Source organism: Myotis davidii, unplaced genomic scaffold (assembly GCF_000327345.1).
Source record: "Myotis davidii unplaced genomic scaffold, ASM32734v1 scaffold8, whole genome shotgun sequence".
NCBI lineage: Eukaryota > Metazoa > Chordata > Mammalia > Chiroptera > Vespertilionidae > Myotis > Myotis davidii.
Window position 1 is genome coordinate 2,544,597 of NW_006299520.1, and position 10,801 is coordinate 2,555,397.

A 10,801-nucleotide genomic window follows, 5' to 3' on the forward strand; every position below is an offset into this window, starting at 1 on the left:
GTACTTAGAGGCTATCAGGCAGGCAAGTGGTTAGGGACGATCAGGCAGGCAGGCAGGCAAGCGGTTAGGAGCCAGTGGTCCAGAATTGCGAGAGGGATGTCTGACTGCCGGTTTAGGCCTGCAGGATCAGGCCTAAACCGGCAGTCAGAGATCCCCTGAGGGATCCCGGATTGTGAGAGGCTGCAGGGTGGGCTGAGGGATCCTCCCCACCCCCCCACCCCCATGCACGAATTTCGTGCACGGCAGAAAAAAAGTTCCCCACCCCTGCTATATCAATCTATTATAGCAGAGGTGATGTGACAGAGAGGTTTTGGGAAAATATTTCCTTTTTATAATTTTATCTTGATTCTTCTTTTTATTTGGTGAAAAAAAATCTACTTAGGTCAATGCTTTGTCATTTTTAAACATTAAATTTTTGAATAAATACTTCTTGGTCTCAGCCAGACTTCTTGCAGTCATCAGTAGCAGAAGACTGAGTCACTTTCTGCCTCTGGAGCATGCCAAAATAGCTTCTGAGTCAGTGACAGCCGTTGCCTATGTGTGTAGTAAAGGATTTTTTCTTTATAAATAAGTCAAATTACTTCCCAAAAAAAGTGTTAGGAAAGAAATGAGATTAATCTGCTGGGGTAAAGTTAGGTTTTAATAATACTCTCAAAAATGATTTTTCTAACATCTTATTCCATTGAAATTATTTACCAAATCAAATAAATACTATCAGTCATTACCATGTTTCTTTTTTTTAATTTCTTTATTGATTAAGGTATTACATATGTGTCCTTATCCCCCCATTGCCCCCCTCCCCCCACTCATGCCCTCATCCCCCTGGTGTCTGTGTCCATTGGTTGGGTTTATATGCATGCATACAAGTCCTTTGGTTGATCTCGCCCCCTTACCTCCACCCTCCCCTACCTTCCCTCTGAGGTTTGACCGTCTGATCGATGCTTCTCTGTCTCTGGATCTGTTTTTGCCTCTGAGGCCACTGACAAAACCATTTCTTGCTTAAACTCTTCCCTTGGCATTCATTGCTTCCCTCCCAGGTAGATAAGTTTCTCTCAATGTACATATTTTCTTTTGTAGATTTCCTTTGTAGATTTGTTCTTCTGCTCACGCCATAAATATGGCATTAGTTTCTCACTCTATACTGTCTGAATGAACTCATTCATATCCTGTCTTCAGCAACCATTATATTCTGATGATTCCTGAATACATAGTATCAACCCAGATGCTCTACTGAACTTATTGGACCATGCATTTCAACTGCTTGTTATACATTCCCACCTGGATGAACTTCCAAGTCAGTATAAACCTATTCCATAAACCTAAAACCATTTTCTATGTTTTGGAATGGCATCTGGGATACACTCTTGGGTATAGTCCTCTGCTCACTTTTCTCCATCACTTCCTGTCCAATGAGTTATCAGATTCTGTTATCTCTACTTATTAAATACTAGAGGCCCGGTGCATGAAAATTCATGCTCTGGAGGGAGTTCCCTCAGCCAGACCTGCCCCCTCTCACAGTCCGGGAGCCCTCAAGGGCGGGAGGCGACCTGGCGGTCAGGGGAAGGTGACGCCCCATCACACCTCTGCTGCTGCCACTGCCTGCAGCGCAAGCCTTGGCCGGACCTGGTTACCTGAGCCTCGGGCAGCCCTGGGTAGCTGGGGGGCTGAGGGACAGAGGGATTCGGGAGGCAGGTGCGTGGCAAGGTGGCCCGGCCATACTGCATGCCTGCTGCCCCAGTGGGGCTGAGGGGACTGGGCACTGCCATCTTGTGGCTGTGGGCACCACCATCATTGAGGGTGTGGCAGTCAGTTAGCATATTCCCTCCTTATTGGCTGTGGGCACCGCCATATTTGTGACAGTGTGAGGGTCAATTAGCATATTCCCTCTTTATTAGGTAGGATATGATTCATTATACATGCTCCACTGCTACTGCCCTGACTTAGTGTAGGTCCTTATAATTTTTTCCTAGATTTCTGCTATACCTTCCTTTCCTCCTACACAGCCTATTGTAACAGTTTCACACTTTCCCCAAATAACCCTCTATTCTGCCTCCAAAATCATCTTTCTAAAACAATTATAATGAATTATGTTATTCCCTTTCTTCTTCAGAACAAAGTCCAAAATTCTTCACCTTATCATCCAAGGCCCTTCTGTGATCTGGCTCCTGAATTTGCAATGTTATCTCCCACTCTTCCTCTTCAAACAGCTCTCAGATTCAATTCCCACAATGCTCTTTGCTCAGTTTCCTACTTTCTTTTGCCCATATTTTTCTCCCTACCTGGAGACCCTTCTCTTCTACATCTTCCACTGGCTGGTCCCTAATTTGCTTTCAGGATTCTAACCACCTGTTATTTCTCCTAGAATTTCCCTGAGTCTTCCCAGACTCAATCAAGGCCCCCTTGCTCTCCTGCATCACCCTTGCCTTTGTCAATCACACCACTATTACTCTGAGTTATAATCATGTTCCTCTTTTCTGTCTGTCTCGCCAGTGTTAAAGACAGAAACAGCATCTTTCCAATCTTTATGCCTAGTTTCAAACATAATGCTTCATCCCAAATAGGTAAATGATAGAAATTTAAATTATGGCTTTGATATGAAAAGAACTATGCCACCTTAGACGACTACTAGTAAACATCAAGTCTTTGTTCTTATTTTAATAAGTCATCAAGTATATATTAGGATTGTACTTATTGTGCTAATGCTTTATTGTGGTCCTCAAAGTTCATACTTTGTGTCAGAAGCTACTGAGGTATTTAATGCTCTGCCGTTGTTGTAGATTTAATGTTTTAATACATGGCAATTTCTACAGAAGCAAACCTATATATTTTATGAGAACTCTGGAAGATAGGAGAACCTAGAAAGTCATACAGGCCATGTCTTTACTGTACTCTTAATTTTTTTAAGCAGTAAGGATTGCACAGTTTGTAACAGGGCTTTTGTCAAAATTATCAGGTCAAGTCACATAAAAAGAGAGGGTATTTTTCTTGTTAAACACAATTAGGGGCCATCCATCACTCTCAATGTGAAGGTTTCCATTTTGATCAGCGTCTCAAACGTACTAAGTTCCCTGATTGTTATCATCAATGGGAATTTGATCTCAGTGTTCTCATCTTTGTTTCAGTATGAAGTAATGAACGATATTACAGTTAATTGGAAAAAAATTGCACTTCTGGACCAGGCATGTTCAAGTCAATTTAACTTTGTACATTTATCACAGATAAACTCCCTCAAAGACTGAATAAATAAAGCTATTTTCTGAGTTGGATTTCATTCTGTTAAATGGAAAGAGTATACTTTCTGCTATAAATATTGGTAATTTCATAAGTTATTTCAGCAAAATTTGTCTTTTATAATAACAGTGTTTCATGATTTCTAGTCCTTAATAATTCCAGAGTACAAAACAGATTGTAAAAAAAAGGGTAAAATAAATGCAAATAGGTAAGTATAAGTCAAATCTGTTTTTTAAAGAACAAATGAAATAACTTATGTAATTTTATCATATTTTAAAAATTGCTCAGAAATTAACATAAGCCCTAGGATAAACAATATATAGCATAATAAGTCAAATATTTAATTTTATATAATGCTCTCTATAGAAAGTTATAACATTAAGAAAGGTATAGGTAATAAAAATGTATCAGGGAAGATAGTGAAAAATGTTAATCTTTAATACATCTGATTAATTGAACCTAATTTGCTATGAGTTTGCCATTTTCCATATATGTGAAATAATAATCTGTTATATATATATCTCTCTAATAACATATATGAAATATATTTTGGACACATATACTTGACAAATACATATTTGTTGGTATATAACATATATAAGAAATGTATACATTTCTACCATTCACATGAAGATGGGACTATGTGAAGTGTATGGAGAGAAGATAACCTTTTCTGCCACTGACCTTGAGATGATTAACAGAATCAGGAAATAAATATCTTTCTCCCTTGAGATTTAAGAAATTAAGCTTGCTTTGGTTTTGTTTTTTAAATTGGTCACTTGTAGGTGTACTTCAGTGGATTCTAAGGGAGAATATATGATGTTATTAAATAGCTCGGTGGAAAGTGATTGATATTCTAAGACACTAGTTTTCCTCAATACCTATAATAAAAGATTTCTTCCACTCTCATTGTTTTAGCTACATTCAAATACAAATAATTTCTAAATTTATATTTCTAGCTCAATGTTTCTCCATTATTCTAATTTACATATCCAACTACTATCTGGATATTTCAGAGTTCCCTCAAATATATCCAAACTTACTATTTATTCTCTAGTCTATTTCTTCTGCTTTATTTTATCACATTAATGATATTACCATCATCCATTATTCAAGTAAAATACTGGAAAATCTATTTGCAACTTTCTCCTCTTACCTACACAATCATTTGCCAAATTTCTTTGATTTTACTTTTTAAATATTTCTTTGATGCATTCTGTTCTCTCTATTCCTACCAGTTTATGGTTATGTCTTAAAGAACTGAGGTTCCTCAACAAACTGATTATATTCTGCTTGGAAATTATCTCTTTTTCTCATAGTGCATTTTTCTTGATCTTCCAATTGCCTGGTGTACTCCCTTAATCTTTTCTGTCATTGCACTGTGAGCTTGTTTCTCCTATTGACTTATGAGATTCCTGTAAGGGCAAGGGTTTTGTATTACCTACCTTTATAACCCTAGCATTTTAATGACCAATACATAAGTAGTTCTCAATAAATGAGTGTTACATGAGTGAGTGTTGGACAGTTGATTCAATTAATTAATTCCAAGAATGCTAAATCACAGTGACTATTTTTAACACTTTCCAAAATGCTGATTTTTAATGTACAATGTATTAAAATTGAAAATATTATATTATCCAACTCACGTTTATTTTAAAATTTCTATTTATTTTTAACATTTTTAGCACAAGTGATTTTGTGATCATTTTATTCTTTCATTTGTTTTGTAGGTTTTAGAAACTTACATATTGATGACCAGATAACTCTCATTCAGTATTCTTGGATGAGCTTAATGGTGTTTGGACTAGGGTGGAGATCCTATAAACATGTCAGTGGGAAGATGCTGTATTTTGCACCTGATCTAATAATAAATGAGTAAGTAGTAACTTGACTTTTGTAGTTCTTATTAGCATAAGTATGTATGCAGGATCATCTTGAAAATTACATTTCAACAGATAATCATACATTTAGTGTGCTAATAATTTTCTTGAAAGATTTCTCAGAATTGCCTCCTACCAATTGATATTATCTCATATCAATTATAGCTTGACAATATTAATATAATTATACCATCTTATCAGTTAATTTGATATATGGAGAGTTTTCATTTTGTTTCAATGTATAGTAATTATTTGAAATGCAATTTTTTTAAACTTCAGGAATGTATCAAGAAATATACTTAAAGACAAAATTAAATGTTTATTTATCAAATTAAAATTTCTTTGGTGCTAATGAAGATAATGAAGTAAATTATAAATAATTTGCAGAAATATATTGATTTACCTTCAAAAGGTAAAGATATCTCTCATTAGAGGAAAAACAACACTGAGGATTTATTTTTAAAATTGAAAGATAAATATTTTAATTTGCTTGATTATATTTAAATTTCTGTAATTAATGTTCTACATATAATCTTTAAATCAGAATCTTTTCATGGAAATATTTATACTATTTTAATGGTGAATGTTGACTCAGAACTATATAACATAACTTATATAAATCTTGACAGCTTATAGTTAACTTTTGTATATTGTAATTCATTGTATATCCTACTATCCTTTGAAATTGATAAGGAATTAATATCCTTTATTTTACAGCTCAGGAAACTGAGGTTCAGAAGAATTGCATAGCATACCTAAGGATCTGAGTGACAATCTCAATTAATCTTCACTCTTCTGAGTCAAAATCTAGTCTTCATTATTCTTGTTAGCATCATGCGATTAATGTGAATATTTTAAAACAGTACACGGTTGAGAAAATAGTTTTTAAAAATGTCCTCAGCCTTCAGAATTTGTGTTTGACTTTGTCAATTATTTAATTCTTCCTGATGTTCTTTTTTCTGTATCACCATACATTTCTCCTAGAATAGTTCACAGTGTAACTAGTACATACTGAATGCTCTGAATTGCACCACTGAACTATTCTATACTCTACTTTCTGTGATGAAAATCCATTCTCCTATTGGATTGCACACAAAAATTCATATTTTTTTTTCACAGAAAGAGTCCATCAGTAAATAAATTATTTCCTGAGCATTCCTTAGTTCCACATTTTCAACTCCTACAACTTCTTGGTGTGATGATAAAAAAAAAGAAATGTTAACCTTGGTCAATGGGTATTTAATATGATTTCCTAACTTTAAAATTTTTTAACCTCAGAAATTCAGCATTATGAAAAAATTTTGATGTTTAAAATTCCAAATATTATTGTTTCTTTATGAAAAGTCATTTTTAATAATAAATAAGGTAATTACTAAATCTCATTCTGTAATAAATTACATAAACTGGCTAATATATATGTGTGAATTTTTTCCCCTGTTACTTTTTCTTCTGGGTGTTGTGTATGATGGAAGACAGCGGATGAAGGAATTATCATTCTATTCATTATGCCTTACCATGTGGCAGATTCCACAGGAGTTTGTGAAGCTTCAACTTAGCCATGAAGAGTTCCTCTGTATGAAAGTATTGCTACTCCTTAATACAAGTGAGTATAAGTAACGTAATATAAAATACTTACTTTTTTATTTTTTTATTCATTAGGAAAGTTTCAAACAGCTATATGATCATATGATTATACAGGAGGTATGAATCTTCTATTGTAACTGCAAAGGAGAAACACCCATTCTACTGTTATAGATGTTAATAAAGTTTCATCCTATTTCTCAGGTTTTACTTAACACATAATACTAAAGTAACCTATCAGTTCAACCAATTCCTTTTTTTTATAAAACATTAAATGGTTTTTTAAAAAATATATTTTATTGATTTTTTACAGAGAGGAAGAGAGAGGGATAGAGAGTTAGAGACATCCATGAGAGAGAAACATCGATCAGCTGCCTCCTGCACACCTCCTACTGGGGATGTGCCTGCAACCAAGGTACATGCCCTTGCCTGGAATCGAACCTGGGACCTTTCAATCCACATGCTGATGCTCTACCCACTGAGCCAAACCAGTTAGGGCTTAAATGACTTTTTTATGTTAGTTTTTAAATTATTATAAACTAATTAATATTGCATAGACACAAACTATGCTTCTCTCTACCAAATGATTTTTTTATGTTCACACATTTAAGTTATTATAAACATTTAAGTTATTATTGCATAGACACAAACTATGCTTCTCTCTACCCACCCCACCAAGGATTTACTATATAAACTACATAATTTTGTTTGGAATCGTTCTCTATGTTAGGATAGGCTGTTGTAATAACTACCAAGAACAGCAGCATAATACAATAGCAGTTTATCGCTCACAACCATAGTCCAGTAGGTTAGCAAGAAAACCCAGGCTCCTTTCCCAAAGGGACACCACCCTCTCCTAGCAGCTTGGAGTGTGCCACCGGGTCTGACTAGAAAATGAACACGGAGTGAGAAAGGTTTGGAGGGGAAACCTGGACGTACCATAGGTCATTTCCGCCCACTTCCCATGGCCCACCTTAACTGCAGGAGAGGCTGGGAAATACACCTGAGCTCTATACTCAGAAGAAAAAGAAAATGGTATATTAGGAAGCATAGCTTTGGTCACCAGGAAGTAGGGGCATTTTATTTAATTCTCTCTCTTTTTTTTGTACACAAAGAACAGTGTACCTCTGTCTCAGTGGATCCTCAAGGGTTTGGGTGAGAAAATTTTTAAAACCGCTTTTACCTTTTACCCCTTTCTGTGCTCTTTCCATGCACAGGTAAGCTCAACTTGAGTGTTTGAATCGAGCCTTCATTCATAGTGATCTGAAAGAGAGCAACAGAAAGCTAAGGTCGAGGTAGAAGGTGAGCCACAGGTCTTCTCCGCAGTATCTTTGCAGGAACTTCTGTCTAGTGCACACATCTCAAACAGGAGTAACCTATCGAGAGTAAAGGCAGAAAAGCTAAACCCTTAGACAAGTCAGGGGCTGATTCAGGATCTGAGGATGTATAGCCTATTTTCCCCCTGGAAAACCCACTGGAGCAAAGACCTTCAAGCCTAATTTGATGAAGTGCATAAAGTGGACTAAGGGCATTGATATGAGCCTGGCCAAAAGAGTCAGATGGCATAAATTTAATATTACAGCAGTTAGCTTCTGCCCTTCTCGACAGAATGAATCAGTTCTGCCATAGATGGTCTTATATTAGCTCCCAAATTACTTATTATTAACATAATTATGTATTTATGGATAGACTCCATTATGGCCAAAAAATCCCAAAATCTCAGTAGCTTAACAACAACAACAAAATGCTGAGTATTTGTTCTTCCCACTACATGTTTAGTGCAAATCAACAAGAGGGCTCTGCTCATTATTCTCACCTGGCGCCCAAGCAAATGGAGGCTGTATCTTGGCACATACTCCCACAGTCACTAGAGCCATGGAAAGGAAGGGAATAAATAGGTATGCATTACGAAAATTTGGAGCCAGGGGAGGGAATTTAGAAAGCTACAATAATTAATACAGTGTGAGAAAAGAATAGATATGTTGAACTGTTATTCAAGTCTGACTAGGATATATTAGAACTTAATATACCATGATATGAACATCACAAATCAATGAGTGTGGAATAAACATTGTTAGAAAAATACTGTATATTTTGGAAAAACTTGGTTTGGATATTTATCTAGAAATTATGTTCTAAGATAATACCAGATAATTAACTTAAATGTGAACACTTAAGTTGTTAAAAACAAACTAAAATAGAAATAATTTTGAAATCTTAAATAAGGAATATCTTTTAAAAATAAATGCAGTGATCCCTGGCTGGTGTGGCTCAGTTGGTTGGGCATTGCACTGAAAGGTTGTTGGTTTGATTCCTGGTCAGGGCACATGCCTGGATTGCCAGCTCTATCCTTAAGAGGCGGGTATGTGTGTGCAGCAGGCAGCCAAAAACTCTTTCTCTCCCTCCCCCTGCCTTCCCCTTTTTCTAAAAATCAATTTTAAAAAACCTTTTTAAAAATGCAATAAGTAAGTTGGCAAAAGGAAAGTTTGACGATTGGATGCACAAGAATTGAAGCCACCCATTTTCCATTATAAACTAAAATACGAATCTTCAGGAAAATATGGCAGGTTGAACACATACATTTTTCCATTGGTTCCTCTAAAACTACACTAAAATATTAGCAATGAGATCTTTAAAAATAAAAATGAAAAGAGAGTGAGAGAGGAATCAATAGCAATAAAATGTTGTAAGTTAGCAAGCACAACCAATTTAGCATACCTAAGCCAGAAGTAAGAAAATTCAAGAAGCACCTTTATTTGTATCACTGAACCTCTGGCATGTTGTTCAATTGGTGACATTTATGAGTTTTTGAAAGGAGAGTGAAGGTAGAGTTAAAAATGGAGTTCTGTTGAAAGTCAGTTTCCAAATATCACCAAGCCATGCCAATTATTTCTCACCAACTGAGACAGAGATTGTAAATTATTTCCTGAAGAGGATATAACAGAAGAAAGCTGTATTGGTGAACCACAGGTACTGTTGAGGGTGAGGGTTTCCATGTTGAAAACAGATTAAGATTATTTGCCAAATATTGAGACAGCATACTTCTCCCACCTGTCTCCCAGAACCTTGCCTTCCAAATTTATATCCTCCAGATATGGAAAATGAAAATTTCTTCTCTGCAGAATCTGTTCAGCCAGAAAGAAAAATAACTAAATAATAGCAGGGATTTCTCTTTGAAATAGCTCAGCTAGATTTCCTGCAATAAAGTTCACAGTCAGTGAGCACTACCCATTCAAATATAACTATCAATCAGCTCTTTAGTTTTCTGCTCTTGAATATAAATAAACAATGAGGAATACTTTTGACATCAAAGACAAAGACAAAACAGAAAAAAAAAAAGAACTTGAAGGAAATAGAGACCATGGAGACAAAAACTTCAGAAAAATAGAAAAGGTAACCCCTCCTTAGAAAGATCAGAGAACATATTGTACCCCATGAAATTAAGAACTGGATACTATGAAAAAAGAATAATACGAAAAGGAAAGAGCCCTTGAAAACTAAAATTATTGATATGTATGTGAAGAATTTAAAAGTAGAAGCATTGGAAGACAAAGTTGAAAAATGTCTTCAAAGTAGGGCAAAATACTAAAATTTGTGGGAAATCAGAATCAAGAAGGAGATCAGACACCCAAATTGTTAAAGATCTAGCAAGAGAAAATAGTAAAATACAAAAGAAATCAACCAGGGCATCTTACAAGTGGCAACAGGACCTATAGATTTAAGGAAAAAGTTATAGGTAAACTGACAATGGAAATAAGAGACTTAGCCATAAGAACAGGAAGTTGTGCCTACAATCTAGATATATGAATTAAAGATTTCAGAGGTAAATATCTAAATTACTAGTTAACATATAATGCCGGGGTCCAACCCCAGCAGGTCCAGGGGTTCCCCAAAGGTGTGGATGGAGTCGGCGAAGAAGGAATGACACGGAGACAGCGTTCAGTTGATCAGCAGCCTAGCCAGGATCTCCAGCCAAGTTCTGGTCTGGATCTCCAGAGAAGTTCTGCCGTTTGTCATGTTACATCCGTATTTATACCAGTTGATTTTAATCCTGTCAATTTCTATTACAAAGGTTAGGGCGTTTCTTATCTCCATTCCAGGGAGTAAAG

At 35.7% G+C, this 10,801-nt stretch overlaps 1 protein-coding gene across 1 annotated transcript in view; it reads left to right on the forward strand.

The window, feature by feature from the left end:
• The window catches only part of PGR (progesterone receptor), a 76,857-nt gene that overhangs the window by 58,299 nt on the left and 7,757 nt on the right, over positions 1-10,801 (forward strand). The window contains exons 4-5 of the mRNA XM_006775260.1: positions 4,962-5,106; positions 6,584-6,714. Of these exons, the coding sequence (XP_006775323.1) occupies positions 4,962-5,106; positions 6,584-6,714 (276 nt within the window). The remainder of the gene's footprint in view (positions 1-4,961; positions 5,107-6,583; positions 6,715-10,801) is intronic.